Source organism: Dermochelys coriacea, chromosome 13 (assembly GCF_009764565.3).
Source record: "Dermochelys coriacea isolate rDerCor1 chromosome 13, rDerCor1.pri.v4, whole genome shotgun sequence".
NCBI classification, from domain to species: domain Eukaryota; kingdom Metazoa; phylum Chordata; order Testudines; family Dermochelyidae; genus Dermochelys; species Dermochelys coriacea.
Window position 1 is genome coordinate 28,199,605 of NC_050080.1, and position 17,384 is coordinate 28,216,988.

Genomic DNA, 17,384 nt, shown 5'->3' on the forward strand with positions numbered 1-17,384 from the left:
ACTCCACTGGTAACCTCCCTCCAACCTGACAGTTCGCCTTTCAGTAGGACCCGTTGCAGTCTCCCCTTTAACCAATTCCTTATCCACCTTTTGATGTTCATATTGATCCCCATCTTCTCCAATTTAACTAATAATTCCCCATGTGGCACGGTATCAAATGCCTTACTGAAATCTAGGTAAATTAGATCCACTGCATTTCCTTTAGCTAAAAAAATCTGTTAATCTTCTTTTTTGAAAAAGTTAGATTAGGTTGGTTTGGCATGATCTACCTTTTGTAAAACCATGTTGTATTTTATCCCATTTACCATTGACTTCAATGTCCTTAACTAATTTCTCCTTCAAAATTTTTTCCAGGACTTTGCATACTATAGATGTCAAACTAACTGGCCTGTAGTTACCCAGATCACTTTTTTTCCCTTTCTTAAAAATAGAAACTATGTTAGCAATTCTCCAATCATACGGTACAACCCCTCAGTTTACAGATTCATTAAAATTCTTGCTAATGGGCTTGCAATTTCATGTACCAATTCCTTTAATATTCTTGGATGAAGATTATTAAACGAGTTACTCAAAAAAGTTTCACCCGGCTGGAACCCATAATTCTTTTCTTCCCATCTCCTACCAGTAGAGTTGGTCGGAAAGTGGAATTTGATGTGATGAATTGCCAAAAGGCTCTTACCTAATCCCCTATAAACTCAGCAGTGCAATTCCCAAACTATGCTGGATGTAGTACTAGAAGTTGGTTTATTAGACTAGAATTCCATAACTACACTGATTATTATTTCAAGCTTTGGATGGGATATACTAGGTCTTTGACGATCTCTTCAATGGTCAAGCACTCTCTTTCTTAGTTAGCTAGGGGAAGGGGAAGAACAAGGAAATCTAGCCAAGAAATGTTTGTATCCTGTGAAGTAGAAATATCAGAAAGAAAACAAAAACAAACATCCACTTTCCGTTGATCAGTATCATTCTTACACCTGAATCATAGACCTTCTGCTACTAGCTACAATACTTCCCCTAAGGGAACAAGTCTTTCAACAAGTGCTTAAGACTAGCAGAGGGATGGGACATCCCCAACAGCAAAGTTAATGGTTACAAATTCAGTTTAAATTCTGCTTCTACCATATCCAGGATAGCAGTGTTCTAGGGGAAAAGTCTTCTGTTGTATTCTGCTGAAAGTACAGGCCTCTGCTTACTCCCTTGCTACTTGGCTAACACCTTAGAAGGAGGGCAAGCGGAACTGATAAGTCAATTTAGTACTACACCAAGTACAGTCTCTACCCCAGTATTAAATTCCTCTTTAAACTTGCTAGAATAGTTAGACTACATCCTTTTGGATTTTCTCTTTAGGTACTTCATACGCAAGTGCACCATGGCCACAGTAGCCCTGGTCTCAGAAAGCTACTCCAGCATGGCTATTTGAATGCAGTGATGTTTAGGCACTTTGCCAAAGTCAGTCACAACAGTTTGCAGGAGTTGTCTCATCACCCAGAGCTGCCTTTCCAGTGCAAGCCACACATGGTATGTGGTTGAGTGATTAAAGCCACAAGGACATTCTCATTACATGGATGTGGCAGTGATGAACAGATGTGTTACTCAAGTCCTTACATGGAGATATCTGCAGGCTAGTCCCAACTCCTCTTCCACCTGGTCAGCTTCCTGGAAGGTAGCAGAAGCTTTGACCATTGGTCACACAAGCCAAGAGAGGTGGGTGTTATGCTTCAGATATACCAGCAGCTTGTCCATGTATTTTTGGGCCGTGGCCATCTTCCCTTGGCTCTGGATCAGGATATTGCTGGACAGATCCTGGAAGGACCTGGCAGCAGAGAAGGAAGCATGAAGCTCTGCAACATTGCAATAGGCCCATTTCATCTTGTTCTGAATGCTGGAGGGAAGAGCTTGGATCATGGAGTCTAGGCTCAGAAAGGTATCCTGCAGCTGCTGTGTGATCTTGTGGGACATGACAAGAGCCAAAGATTCCATCTTCTGGAAGGAAGATGATTAGGAGAGGTTGAGTGGGGTTGTTATGTATAACTAGGTATAGGTTGTCTCCCAACCAAGCCAGAACCCAGTAACCTGATACCTCAAGCTTTGTACAGCTGGTCTACATTCCCTTCTGGAAGATTCCTGCTCCAATCCACCAACGTTAGGATGGCCAGGAAAAGTTGCACCGAAAGCTTATGATCAACTCCCTGCTTCACAGAATCAACCTGGAGCGGGAAGAGCCATAGATCTTGGAATTAGGTAAGAAAGGTTCTATGCCAATGACTAAGATCAGATGGAGACAACAGGTTATCAAGAAGCCAACATCAGCACAATGGGAAGACTGAAAAGTAGCAAGAGCAAAGGTGCCCATCACCTCAGCTCTCCTGCCAGTAATAGCTCACCTTACCTGATCACTCTCATTACGGTGTGTGTGGTGACACCCATTGTTTCATGTTCTCTGTGTATATAAATCTCCCCACTGTATTTTTCACTGAATGCATCCGATGAAAACGTGAGCTGTAGCTCACGAAAGCTTATGCTCAAATAAATTTGTTAGTCTCTAAGGTGCCACAAGTCCTCCTTTTCTTTTTTCATCAGAATACAGTTGATCACACTAAACTTGGCTCTCCAGCAGCAGTGCTGGCAATTCCAAAAAGTTAAGTTGTCAAATGAAGCATTTTGCTCAACCCTTCGTGAAATGGTTTGCTTTAGAGAGTTTAGTGGTGGTGAAGATAGAAGTTGAACTGAAAAAAAAAATACTGTTTTCAGTTCAAGACAACTTTTGTTTCAAGAGGGTCAAAGTGAAACATTTTGACATGAACTCAAAATGGTCTACATCTGCAAAGTGTTCCCAAATCTGTCTTCCCACACCCACCATAAATAGGTTTTCTGAGGGACAAAGTCTCGCCAGCTGTAGACCTAAATTATAGAAGCAGCACAGCATCAGGGCCATATTGCATGAAGCCAGTCAGGATACACAGAGTTAATGCTTCCTCCAAGTTTGCCCCGCTCTCCTCAGACATCCTATGGCTCAGACTCATTGCCTTTATTATAAATCTTGAGTCAGATCACGCCACATTTAAAATAGCTTATCCCTATCACGTTGTATGGAATTTAAATATTCTCAAGATGGTTTTGTCACTTGCAGGTCCTGCTGTAATGTGAGCAGAAACACACCAGACTCCCAGGGAATGAGCAGAAAGCAGTCCACTACCAAGAAGTCCCTCACTTTATGTTCCTTCTATAACAGGTGCTGGCCGTCTCCGGGGAATCAAATCTCAGTTCAGTTCAACCCAACAGCTGCCTCAGGGTCTAGTGGAACCAGCCTAGCATGGGTGTCTCCTTACAGACAGGCTTGTATGCTATTCCATCCCCCATCTGTGAAAGCACTTACCACCAGCTTCCCATTTGTAGCTGACAGCAGCCTCTCCCCAAAAAGGTTTGGCATCCCTCCCAGACTGTGCTAGGACCTTAGCGGTAGATGGGATGCAGCAGACAGTTACATGGTACTCTTCCCAACTCTGTAAATCCATCAGCTCAGGGAGGGGTGCTCTGATCGCCTGTCCCAAGGTGTCAAAGTGCATTGACAAGCTAAAGAGAATCCCCATGCAAGGCTTTAAGGATGGTGCACTCAGAGCAACACGCAGGCAGACTCAAAAAGTGGCATTCATACCCCACTGGAGTCCCTGGAGAAACTCCCCTTGGCTTGGGTGGGGCCAGGCTGTGACTAGAGGCTGTGTACTTGCTGCCTGTGTCTATGTTTAGACTTGCCATTTCAGCAGAGCGCGAAAGAACCACAGACAGCAGTATATATATCTCATGGATACTCTAAGTGACACTAGTCTGCTCCCATGCAATGCACTGGGGTTAATTGGTCTGAAGGAGACTGAAAGCAATTGACATCAAGCTTTCGTATGTGAAGAGGAGATGCTGCCATCTCCACACTCCCATGGACATTGCTGCCAGTGACCAGAGATACCAAGCGTTCTATAGTGTACTCACTCAGGAGGTTCGAGTCAACAGCAGACTGCCATTTCAGCCATGGTCTTCACCCCTCTCTCTGCCACACCACACACAGATCTGATGCAGGGGTGCCTCTTTGGTGGAAAAGTAGGCCATGTACACCACGTTGTAGGTAGAGCAGACCAAGGGAAGACTGGCCACTCGGCTCACCACTTTCTAAGAGTGCCAGAAGGAAAGGGAGAAGTCAGGCTGACAAGAGACTGTTAGTGCTGAGTTAGACCTACCTGCCTTCCCCTTCATACTATCAAGAGACTCCTCCCCGTACCCCCAAACATGCTCTGGGGGAGGACTCAGGCTGCAAATAGCAAGAGCTAAGCAGCACTTCAGCTGCCTCTGGAGACAGCTAAGTGGGGTAATATGCCCAGCCCCCTGGCCTCAGGGCATGTTGCAGAAGCCATCCCTTAGTACAGAGTTATGCTCCAGAGCACCTCTCGTTTTCAGAGTGAAACTCCCCATCTAGCACTTACGGTTGGGAAGGAAGTCCTTGCAACATGAACCAAGCATAAGGCAATGACAATGATGCCTGTCAGTTTGCAGACAGCCCGAAGCCAATAGCTCTGAGGTATATTTACACTGACCTAGTTGTCTCATATGGGAGACCAGCAGAATCTAGGGCCCAATGCCTAGATATTGGGAAAGCTGAAGATTCTGTAACTTCTATAAAGCAAAAAGAATGAGGAGTACTTGTGGCACCTTAGATTCTTTTTGCTGATACTGACTAACATAGCTACCACTCTGAAACCTGTTCTATAGAGCAGTTATACACTTTCAATACTCAAAGTGTTGCTGGGATTTTTGGGAACTGAAAGTGTTGAGACAGCATTAAATAAATAGAATTTAAACAAAGTAACCGGGGATTACTACACTGCCTGAATTCAGTAAGAAAATGGATACAATAAATAGCCCTTTAATGAGAAGAAGCTGCTGCAGAGTTTCCAGCCTAGCACACCAGGAGCTTGGGAGCCTGCTGTAGCACTGAAGTCCAGCTTGCTGCTGCATGTATAGGGGATTGATCACACACAGGATGGACTGGAAACCTGGAGTGAAGTATCACCTCTAAGTAGCAGCAGTGCCTCATACATAGCACATTGTTCAGAATTAGGCCAGCAACTGTCTTCTAGAAACCTGGAGCAGGTTTGTTTGATCAACACACAAAGATACCACCCTCCCTTTGTTGGACGAGTGAATGCAGCTCTGGATCCGACCTAGCCATGGTGGTGACTAGGACCACATGGCTGTCCCAGGTTACACTGACGCACCTGGAAGCTCACAAGTGCAGATCCAAACCCACCTGTTGCTCCTGTCCCCTGCTTTCTGGGGGATCTAATTTCGATATGGATGGAGCCCTCTTTAATGTTTTTAATGAAGTAAATACTAATGGAAACTGCATGATCATGGGAAACTAAATTCCCAGATATAGACTGGAGGATGAGTGCTAGTAATAATCATAGGGCTCAAATTTTCCTAGATGCAATAGCTGATGGATTCCTTCATCAAGTAGTTGCTGAATCGAATAGAGGGGATGCCATTTTAGATTTGGTTTTGGTGAATAGTGAGGACCTCATAGAAGAAATGGTTGTAGGGGACAATCTTGGTTCAAGTGATCATGAGCTAATTCAGTTCAAACTGAAAGGAAGGATAAACAAAAATAAATCTGCGACTAGGGTTTTTGATTTCAAAAGGGCTGACTTTCAAAAATTAAGGAAATTAGTTAGGGAAGTGGATTGGACTGAAGAGTTTATGGATCTAAAGGCAGAGGAGGCCTGAGATTACTTTAAGTCAAAGCTGCAGAAGCCATCGGAAGCCTGTATCCCAATAAAGGGGAAAAAATTCATAGGAAGGAGTTGTAGACCAAGCATCTCAGAGAGGTGATTAAGAAAAAGCAGAAAGCATACAGGGAGTGGAAGACGGGAGGGATCAGCAAGGAAAGCTACCTTATTGAGGTCAGAACATGTAGGGATAAAGTGAGATAGGCTAAAAGTCAAGTAGAGTTGGACCTTGCAAAGGGAATTAAAACCAATAGTAAAAGGTTCTATAGCCATATAAATAAGAAGAAAACAAAGAAAGAAGTGGGACTGCTAAACACTGAGGATGGAGTGGAGTTTAAGGATAATCTAGGCATGGCCCAATATCTAACCAAATACTTTGCCTCAGTCTTTAATAAGGCTAATGAGGATCTTAGGGATAATGGTAGCATGACGAATGGGAATGAGGATATGGAGGTAGATATTACCATATCTGAGGTAGAAGCGAAACTCGAACAGCTTAATGGGACTAAATCGGGGGTCCCAGATAATCTTCATCCAAGAATATTAAAGGAATTGGTACAAGAAATTGCAAGACCATTAGCAAGAATTTTAATGAATCTGTAAACTCAGGGGTTGTACCGTATGATTGGAGAATTGCTAACATAGTTCCTATTTTTAAGAAAGGGAAAAAAAGTGATCTGGGTAACTACAGGCCTGTTAGTTTGACAGCTGTAGTATGCAAGGTCTTGGAAAAAATTTTGAAGGAGAAATTAGCTAAGGACATTGAAGTCAATGGTAAATGGGACAAAATACAATATGGTTTTACAAAAGGTAGATCGTGCCAAACCAACCTGATCTTCTTTGAGAAAGTAACAGATTTTTTAGACAAAGGAAATGTAGTGGATCTAATTTACCTAGATTTCAGTAAGGCGTTGATAACATGCCACATGGGGAATTATTAGTTAAATTGGAGAAGATGGGGATCAATATGAAAATGGAAAGGTGGATAAGGAATTGGTTAACAGGGAGACTACAGCGGGTCATACTGAAAGGTGAACTGTCAGGCTGGAGGGAGGTTACCAGTGGAGTTCCTCAGGGATCAGTTTTGGGACCAATCTTATTTAATCTTTTTATTACTGACCTCGACACAAAAAGTGGGTGTGCGCTAATAAAGTTTGCGGAGTGTGCTAATAAAGTTTGCTAATAAAGTAATAAAGCTGGGAGGTATTGCCAATTTAGAGAGAGACCGGGATATCATACAGGAAGATCTGGATGACCTTGTAAACTGGAGTAATAGGATGAAATTTAATAGAAGTGTAAGGTCATGCATTTAGGGACACATCAATTAGAAGTAACTGAGGAGGAGAAGGGCCTTGGAGTATTGGTTGATCACAGGATGAATGTGATATGGCAGTGAAAAAAGCTAATGCGGTTTTGGGATGCATCAAGCGAGGTATTTCTAGTAGAGATAAGGAGATTTTAGTATCATTATACAAGGCACTGGTGAGACCTCATCTGGAATATTGTGTGCAGTTCTGGTCTCCCATGTTTAAGAGGGATGAATTCAAACTGGAACAGGTACAGAGAAGGGCTACTAGGATGATCCGAGGAATGGAAAACCTGTCTTATGAAAGGAGATTGAAGGAGCTTTGCTTGTTTAGCCTAACCAAAAGAAGGTTGAGTGGAGATATGATTTCTCTCTATAAATATAATCAGAGGGATAAATACTGGAGAGGGAGAGGAATTATTTAATCTCAGTACCAATGTGGACACAAGAACAAATGGATATAAACTGGTCATCGGGAAGTTTAGACTTGAAATTAGACGAAGGTTTCTAACCATCAGAGGGGTAAAGTTTTGGAATAACCTTCCAAGGGAAGCAGTGGAGGGCAAAAGACCTATCTGGCTTCAAGATTAAACTAGATACATTTATGGAGCAGATGGTATAACATGTTTTTGGCAATTAATTGATCTTTAAACATTCATGGTAAATAGGCCCAATGGCCTGTGATGGGATGGGATCTGAGTTACTACAGAGAATTCTTTCCTGGGTGTCTGGCTGGTGAATCTTGCCCATATGCTCAGGGTTCAGCTGATCACCATATTTGGGGTAGGGAAGGAATTTTCCTCCAGGGCAGATTGGAAGAGGCTCTGGAGGTTTTTCCACCCTCCTCTGTAGCATGGGGCACAGGTCACTTGCAGGAGGATTCTCTGCTCCTTGAACTCTATAAACCATGATTTGAGCACTTCAATAGATCAGACATAGGTGAGAGGTTTATCGCAGGAGTGGGTGGGTGAGATTCTGTGGCCTGCATTGTGCAGGAGGTCAGACTAGATGATCATAATGGTCCCTTCTGACCTTAATATCTATGAAGATATGACTGGTAAGTGTTTCCATCTCCTTATCAGGCACTGTACAGTCCAGTGTAACTGAAAGGCAAGATGGAGAAGTGCAGCAGACTATCCTCATGTCTGACCTCATCATTAAGTTCTAGCACTGCCGCTGACTGAACAGATAAAACCCATGCCAGGCAGGTTTCACTGTTCAGAGAGTGAAGAACCACAACAGCTGGTGCTCTCTCAAACAGGATTTCATGACCCCCTAGGAGCCAAGAGCTCCATTATGCAAGCCCAGAGTGCAGTATGGACACCTCATTGCATCCCTCTCCAGGGGTGCTTTTAGGGACTATGGGTTAGAATCACAGAAAAACTTCAGTGTGAGGTTACCTAGCGTCACAATGCCTAACTTTAGGCAACTTGGGGGAAAAAAGGTCTGTATAGGGGAGACTGGATATCAGTATCTCACAAACACCTCACTACTGCACTGGAAAGAAATCCTCTGGAAGTTTTTGCTCGAGACCCCTGCATAACAGCTGTCTCTCAGGCCATAAAAATAGAACTATTAATTCAATGTTTACACCCTCCACATCCAAGAAATTTGTACTAGGCTGTGAAATAGATCTAGAAAATGCTTGAAGCACCACTGAGTGGGTTAGGTCTCCTAGTACTCTATTCCTTCCCACGCAGCTTTGATTAAGTGAATAGCAATACAATACATGATTGCTATGTACCATTTGCATGGAGAACCACCTTAAAAAGGTCTCAAGACTAAACACTAAGGGACATTCCAGCTTAAGGGGTCTTATCTAATCCATGGCATTGGGTAAGTGTGGGTGAGGGAAATGTAGTTCAGAGCCCATACGGCTCATCAATACCACTTCAGTTGATTTCCTGCAAGATTATGCAGCACTAGGATTCTATAGTAGGCTTGGATAGGTGGACTTTCAGCCTCCTCTTGGAGGAGAGCTGCAATTCTATGTGACACCAGGTTATTCTTCCCCCTTCAGCTGCCTTATGACTAGAAAAGTAATGCTTGTGTTTGACAAGAATGCTAGCAGGGTTCTCTAATCTATCTCTGCCCTGCGATCTTCCTGGTGGTACAATTCTGCAGAGGTTCTGCCACAGAGAGTAAAGGGCCCCACTAGCCAGGATAGGTGAGCCTTATGCACCACATATTCAAATAGTTCATCCATATACTCCTGGGCCTTGAGCAGCTTCTGCTTGCTGCAGGTCAGGATACAGATTGACAGGTCTTGGAAGGAGCTGGCCTTGGAGAAGACAGCATGGACCTCTTGTAGGTTGTGATGAGCCTGCTGCATCTTGTCCTGAACACTGGTAGGAAAGCCTTGGACTAGAATCACTAGGTTCAAGCATATGGTCTGCAGCTGCTGGGTGATTCTCCAAGACATGGCCAGAACCAGGGTATCCGCCTGCTGGGATAAAGCAAATCAGCGTGTGTTTGAGATATTAATGGGCAGGATAGAGCGCCACTGCCAACATGAGTTAGTACACAAGTACCTCTGGCTGTGCATAACCATTGTCAATTACTGCAAGCTCCTTCTTAGTCTACTGCAAGCTCCTTCTTAGTCCACTCCAGCCATAACTGGTGTAGCTTCTGCTGACCCTTGTGTAATTTCTTACCCACACTCTCCTTGACAGTCTCAATCTGAAGTGGGGACAAGAACAAGGTGTTTTCAAAAACTTTACTGTAGGAGGACCAGCCTATGAAAAAAATGGTACCAGTACAGAGAGTCTGCTGGACAGAAGTGTCAGACATGGCTCTTATGGATATCAGAGAGAGGATTGCAATCATGTAGGTTAAGCCAGAACAGAATGCTTTAGAGGAAAGTTTTGTGGTTTGCCCTTTGGGGCAGGGTTGTCCCAAAAAGCTGCTAGCACAGACTAAGGATTGCCTACCAGGTCAATGGTGTGATGGTCTGAGAGAGGTTCTCCTGCATACTCTGATGGAGCAGTCTCACTTTGCTCACAGACTGCAGGTAGGCGTGCTGGCGTTGTTCAGTGGACAGAGACCCCAGACGTACAAAGTACTTCTGTTGCTGTTCCACAGAAGCCACCTCAAACCCCTTCACAGATGCTGCTAGTTTAGCTAAGGGAGAGAAGAGGATACAATTTAGGCAGCCCTGCCAATGCAGAGGCTTCAGTCAGCAAGACCATGGCTATTTCAGAGCCCTCATTAACATCTGGGTCAGCAGTCTTTTCCCTTAAGAGTACAATCACCAAGATAGGAACATGAGGGTGAAGATACATCAGCTCCCTGGAAAGTAGGTGTTCTCCAATCTAAGTGGTATTTGCCACTTGCTTGGGAGCCTCCCCCTGCCTCACTACATTCCATTTCCAGCGTCATGTAGGTTGCCTGGAAGAGAGACTGACTGAAGATTCAGGGAATTAGTTACCCTTATTGATGACCATTATCTACATTTGTTTCCACAGCAGAGTCTGGGAATCATTCTTCTGGGTACATGTATTTAAGTAATGTTTTGGCAACCCTTTAGTCAGAGTAATAGGATTGAGACCTAGATTGTTGGCACATGAGAGAAAACTAGTGCAAGGGGAGTCCAAGACTTATGCTTTGGTTTGGGAAGTCCAACAGCTATGGTGTATTAGCATCATCCAAGTATTTCCCCAACCTAGTTCATCTGTGAGGGGGAGGGAGTGATCCACCAGGTCTACTGATTTCCCCTGCATGGCTTCTGCTCCACTCACAGCCACAGGCCCCACTCTGGAGCCCATGACTGTGATCATGCCACTGGTTACTGCTGATTTTGCTGCCTGCATGGTCTTGTCCAGCACCTCAGTCACTTTGCTGTTCATGGCATCCCTGGTACCTGTCACCAACTCTTTGGCATCCAAAAAAGCCTAGAAAAGGTCAAAGGTAATCACTTCATGCTACTCAACATCCATGACTATTTCAAGGAGGGAACTAAAGTTACAGGATAGAAGCAGATGTGACCCCTCAAGGGATGCTTACAGAGAAGACACCAGGTCAATGGAGTAGACACCACTAAACTAATCAGAAGGCCACAGCAGGGGTCAGACATGTACAGCCTCTCTGGAGAGAGGGTCATAAATTTCCCCCACTGTATTTTCCACTGAATGCATCCAATGAAGTAAACTGTAGCTTACGAAAGCTTATGCTCAAAATAAATTTGTTAGTCTAAGGTGCCACAAGTACTCTCTTTTTGTGAATACAGACTAACACGGCTGCTACTCTGAAACCAATCTACTCTAGTTAGTGGTCTCAGTTTAGCCATCCAAGTTTGGAAGCTTTGGCATAAGGTATAGCTAGCTACAGCAATGAGGAAGTGGTCAGTTCCCACCATACACAGCCTTGAAACTCAAGGGATTGACAGCATTTAGCTAAATAGAAATATTTAGCAGACCAGGGCCCTCAAAGAGCGAGTTACCTCATCAGTTGGCTGTTGAAGGATTGGCAGCTTCTCCTCCAGCGTATCCAGTCCTTTGCAGGCAAATTCATTTGCTGCTGCAACTGAAAAAGTTGACACCACGAATAAAGTTTCCCAAATCTTTGTTTAAAAAAAAAAAAAAAAAAAAAATGAACTCTAGTTGTGGAGAGTCCTTCCTGACCTTTGATTTTCCGGTTCTGCAATAGCCTTGTCATAGGCCAAGACACAGGCTCTCTCTCAAGTGTTAGCCTATAGCTATTGTAGGAAGCGTGTCTCTGATTAGAGAGCCTCTCTCACAGAGACGCTTCCCCTTTCTCAATTATATTTCATGGACAAGCCTCATTTATAGGATCATTAACCAACCCCAGGAAAAACCTTAACTTGGCATCTCCTTTCCTGTGATGAGAGCGTTTTACTATAACCCAGTGCCAATATCACATGTAATTACTCAGTGGAAACGTCTCCAGACGAGAGATTCTGAGCATAATGCAAGACCTCTGTTGTGACCTCATTCTTTCCCCAGACACGGCACTTGTTAATGCGGACTATTAGCAAGTGTTACTGAGGTTTTCATTGTTCCAGGAGGGAGATTACCGTGTAGTACATTTCCTTATCTGTCAAAGGCAGAAGGAAGCTCTGATGCTGCCAAGGGAATTTACCCAACCGTAATCCCTTAAGACAGTTTGCTCACAGCTTCTTATTTTAATATAGAAAGTGTAGGGGAGTTCTAAAGGCATGGATGCCTCCCACCTTCCTCTGGCATGTGGGGATATGCAGGGAGCCCAGCTGTTTCATCTCTAGGTTTTAACATCAGTGGTGTCTGAAAACCAAGAGCAGCCGGGAAAAACCTTGCAGATGTTGCATCTGGTCTGTGGGGGGCAGCAGCAGGTCCTCAGAGTCAGTGTGCAATCTTCGAAGGCTAGTGAGCTGCCAGTGCTGGAGCCCAGAACATCTCACCCAGTAACCCTAGATTTCACTCCTGGGCTAAGCAGTGGTTCTCACTTCACTTGCCTAAAGACAAGACATGGGGTGACCACCTTCCATGATGGAAGCTGCTGACTGACATCCAGTTGGAGAACAGAGCTCACTGTGACAGATTGGTCTCAATAATATTATGGGAAATTGGTCTTACTGTATTATGTTTATATGCAATTGTGGACCAAGATTGGACCTAACCTCTCTAGGGGTAGATGTAAAACCTGGGAGTTCAAGGGGGGCTATACTGAGAGTATGCCAGCCAAGTCCAGACTTTTGGGACAAGTGGATTTCCTGGAGAAATCTCTAGGTGAAGTTAGTCACAGCTAGGGAATTTGCATTATGCAAAAACCCACCACTTTGGAGTGACACCCATCTGCCGATTGTACGCTTGAGCTTCTGATGTTACCTGTTACAGAATGTCAAATAGCTGCTCCACTCCACCTTTGTTCTGGTTTGGGATCTGAGATGAACTTGTAGCCACAGAGGAACCCACCCATGATGTTTTGAGGACTAAAAACCTATCAGAGCCCTAAGATGGAGCTGAGGGTGACCTCTGGTAAGCTTGCAGCATGTGTAGATTCTTTTATTGTTTAATGGTTTTTGCTCTAATGCAGTCCTTATTGAGGAAGGGTTCCTACTGCTGCTAGGCATCTGTTTTCAACCAGAACAGAGTCGAAAAGGGACCCTGGCAGCTCTGGTCAGTGCCACTGACCGGCCAGTTAAAGTCCAGTTGGCAGCGCAGTAGGGCTAAGGCAGGCTCTGCTCAGCTCCTGGAAGTGGCTGGCATGTCCCTGAGGCCCCTAGATGCAGATGCAGCCAGGGAGGCTCCATGTGCTGCCCCTGCCCCAGCACTGGCTCTGCAGCTCCCATTGGCTAGGAACTGCAGCCAATGGGAGCTGCTGGTGCAGGCAGCGCATGGAGCCACCTGACCATGCCTCTGCCTAGGGGCTGCAGGAACATGCTAGCCACTTTGGGGAGCCACCTGAATAAGCACCAGCTGGAGCCTGCACCCCAAACCCCCTGCCCTAGCCCTGAACCCCCTCCTGCAAGCCAACTACCTCCCAGAGGGTCACCTGCTCCCCCTCCTGCATTCCAAACCCCTGTCCCACCCCTAGCCTGGAGCCCCCCTCCTGTACCCCAAAACCCTCATCCCTTGCCCCACTCCAGAACACATACCCCCAGCCCTCACCCCTTCCTGTACCCCAATCCCCTGCCTTGAGCCCCCTCCCAAACACAACCTCCCTCTGAGCCTGGAGCCTGCACGCCAATCCCAGAGCACCCTCCTGCACCCCACCCACAGCCCAAAGCACCCCAAACCCTCATCCCTGGCTCCATTCCAGAGCCCACACCCCCAGCTGGATCCCTCATCCCCTTCTACGTCCCAACCCCTTTGCCCCAAGCCTCGCTCATTTTTGCCAGGCTGGGGCGAGAGCAAGCAGGGGTGAGACCTCAGGGAAGGGGAAGAGCAGGGGTGTGTTTGTTCAGTTTTCTGTAATCAGGAAGTTGGCAGCCCTAACTGCTGCTTCAGGAGGCAATAGTTAGCCATACCATTTTACAATGGAATTAATGGAGAGGCTGCACCAGGCCATTGCTAGGAGTAGCATGTAATAGTGCAGGGTCAAATTGTTGGGGTGGGGGGGGGGGGAAGAAGAGGGAGAGAAAGAGGCGGAATCAGGGTATCGATCGAAGGGGATTTTGTGAAGCATGTGCATTATGCATAATTATCCCTTTGTCAAAAGCCCAGAACTTGATTAAAGTGGTCTTTTTTAAAAGCAAAGCAAAAAAGCCACACACCACACTGAAAGCCAAAAGGCATGATGAAATGAAGTCTATTGTAACTGGAGGAAAATACTTGATTTCTAGAAAAGAGCCATCTTAATAGGGCAGACCCCATTCCCATCCATATCTGTGTTACTACGTCCTCCAACCACTAGAGGACACTACCCTGCAAGGTTAAAATAGAATCCAGGAGTCCAACTCCCAGCATTTTAGTGCTGTCTGACCAATAGTTGTGTAGCACCCCAGTAAAGTGTGCCACATCCCCCTCCAGTGGAGTTCCCAGAGGGGAACAATTACTCCACTAGCATACTTGCCAGGAGTGTGGACTGAAGGTTCAAACCCTGCCAATTTCTCCCTCCATGGGTTCTCTGAAGGATTGTCCACGGTAGAATTCCTTAGCCTTTGTGAATGGTTTAAGTCATCCAGTGAAGTTGCCTTGGGCAGTTTATACTAAGCCCAAGCTCAAGCATAAATGCAGTGCAACTGGAAACAAGTCTATGGTCACCGTGGTAAGAGTTTTGTTTGAGTGGCAAGGTAGCTCCTGTCCCTTTAACCCATTAACCAAGGGATATTTAGTAGAAAAACTCCAGGTTGGATTCACACATTTGGAGATGTGGCAAAAGTGTCACGAGGTTGAAGCCAGCTTTCGCCAGCTAAACCCAATCTTGGCAGTGCCAGTCATTCATGTTTGTTAGCCATTTTGACTATTTTCCTCCTAGTTACTTTATGTCATGCATGAGGCATTGTCCCTGCAAGATGAAGGCTTTTGCCACCAAACATCTTAAGGGTTACTAGTGTGATCAGATATCACCCACCCCTATTACAGATAGGTGTTGCACAGCTGTTTTGCAGTTACTTTTCAGTAGTGATCTGGGTTGGAGATCAGAGTTACTCAGTGGGATTTTAGTACTCTGAATGAATCTTTTAGCAAGTACAAAGCTGCACTTGCTAAGGAGGATCAAGCTTTTGTATAGTGGAGACCGGTCACCCACTGCAGTGAGGTTAGTTGTGTACATGCCCCTTCCAATCACCTGTACCTCAGTCACACATTCAAAGAGAACTGCATTTATAGGTACAGACACTACATCAGTCACGCCTAATAATGGTAAGTCTCCATTAGAGCTGCATTGTTCAGATGCTGAAAGAAACTCTGACTTGTCCTCAGTCACTCAGCTAGATGGAGGGGAGTGGCTTCCGCCTAGGAGATGAGCCAGCAGGAGGTTCTCATGTGGGATATTACACAACTGAAGCCTGTGTGATCACTTGGAGACACCCCCTCCCGCCCATACAGCTTTATGCCATAGTTTACTCACTCTGAGGTTCAAGTTTAGTCAGAACTGGCTGTGCACAGTTGATTGAAGCTTCAGTCATAGTTTTCACTCCTTTAGCTGCCACATCACACAGAGATCTGATGTGGGGGTGGCTCTCTTTGGTAGAGGTGTAGGCCATTGAAACCAGATCACCGGCAGAGCTGACTAAAAGCAAGTTGGCCACCCTGCTCACCAAATTCTGTCAAAGGGCAACAAGTCACATCAAGAGGAGATCTGTTGTGGAATAAAGGAAGGTTTGACTGTTCCCTCACCCACACTTAACTCCAAGTCCTGTATAGACTGGTTAAGTGACTCTCCAGCCAATTATGGCTTTTGTATTTGATCCCTTACTGAATAGGGAATGTAATACCCTTGTCTACAGCTGGGTGATTTGAGGGTCTCAAAATTTCAGCTAGAATTAGACCACATGTGCCTCAGGGAAAAAAAACAGCAGTGATTTCAGTCACCTCTCCCAAGTTTGGCAGCATTATTCTTGACTAGGCAAGTTTTACAAGGCCCTAGACCCTTGGAGAGTCTGCTTATAAACCCTGAAGGGTGCTGCTGCAGATTTGTCTGGTGTCTGTTAGTGGCCAGGTAGCCCACCTTTCACACCACCCAGCAGCACACCAACCTGCTGTGCATGTTCCCTGCTCTCTGTGGTGTCAGCAACAGGAGTTTGGCTTTTGTTTTCAGACATTGTCTAGTCAGACCACTAAAGGAGGAGATAGAATAGTTACAAGTCAAAGCTTTAGCCCTTCCCTAGACAGTTTTTGTGCATGGCTGTGAAAATGGAGCCCAGGATGAAGACAGTAATATGTTCCTCTTCCAGTTTGTCAGGGCTCAGTGGAGCCTGACCTTCAAGTGCAATTCATCCATTTAGATTAAATACAAGTGCACTGACCCAAACCTCTGGCTATCTTACAGCCATGCAAGTCACATTCCTAAGCAATCAATATATTCCAGAAGTGCTCAAGATCAGCTGATAGAGGAACCAATCAGCCATAGAACCTTCAGCAGTCTTGACTTGCCCACCCTACTCTCAAGCAGTTTTGTCCCCTTGTTAGCAGTTATGGGATTGAGAGTAGTTTGACTTCCCCTGCCTAGTTTCAGGGTTGGGGTCTCCATTGATATAAAAAGGAGACAGCTAGTTTATCATGGGGGCACTAGTAGAACTACTGAGCAGATCTGAGTAAGAAACTCTCAGGCAGAGCCCTAGCCACTTACAGGCTTTAGGCTAGTAAGTAACATTCACAGGACACTCCAAGAGTTATGAGGGGAATAGAATCCAAGCTTGATAATAACTACTGTGGTAACATCAACAGCTGTTCCCTCACCACCAATTAGAGTCTCTAGAATTTGAGGCCAAGTTGACGTGGCAAGATAGCCTTTGCCACTGTTTACTTTAACATTTCCAAGCAACTCAATTTGAACAGAAATAAGAACAAAACTCTCACAATAAAGCAATCAGTTTAGAATAAAAAGCAACTTCCATACCACTTCTAAACATCTTTTCCTTAGATTTAAAGAGCAAAAGAAAACCTCTTACCAACAGACTAAAAGTTGTCTCTGTTCAACATCATAGAAACTACCCATCTTCCGCCTTTATGTACAAGCAAGTGATGTCATCATGGGAGGGAATCAAAGGACTGACAGCTTGGGGCAGCAATGAGAATGAACCAGACTGTGCCTTGACCAATGAGGGATGGAAAAAGAAGAGCAATTGGGAGAAATACAGACTTCAATTAAGTTGCAATTGTTCATTCCCCTCATGCATTTCAAGCTGATTCTTCTAATTC

General features: G+C 45.0%; 1 protein-coding gene and 1 long non-coding RNA gene across 2 annotated transcripts; both read right to left on the minus strand.

Moving 5' to 3' along the window:
- Positions 1-891: 891 nt before the first annotated feature.
- On the minus strand, positions 892-4,202 carry LOC122456447. Its single transcript, XR_006275382.1, has 3 exons — positions 3,988-4,202; positions 2,084-2,210; positions 892-1,986 (listed from the first exon to the last, which is right to left on the minus strand). It is a non-coding gene; the product is annotated as an uncharacterized LOC122456447 (long non-coding RNA).
- A 4,656-nt stretch (positions 4,203-8,858) lies between these two features.
- Positions 8,859-17,158, minus strand: LOC119841946 (perilipin-3-like). Its single transcript, XM_038369780.2, is given in 10 exon segments — positions 8,859-9,529; positions 9,615-9,659; positions 9,661-9,762; positions 10,014-10,033; positions 10,036-10,203; positions 10,745-10,973; positions 11,522-11,604; positions 15,592-15,787; positions 16,220-16,300; positions 17,135-17,158. Coding segments are annotated over 9 exon segments (1,278 nt in total). The 5' UTR covers positions 16,286-16,300; positions 17,135-17,158; the 3' UTR covers positions 8,859-9,160.
- Between the last annotated feature and the right edge of the window lie 226 nt (positions 17,159-17,384).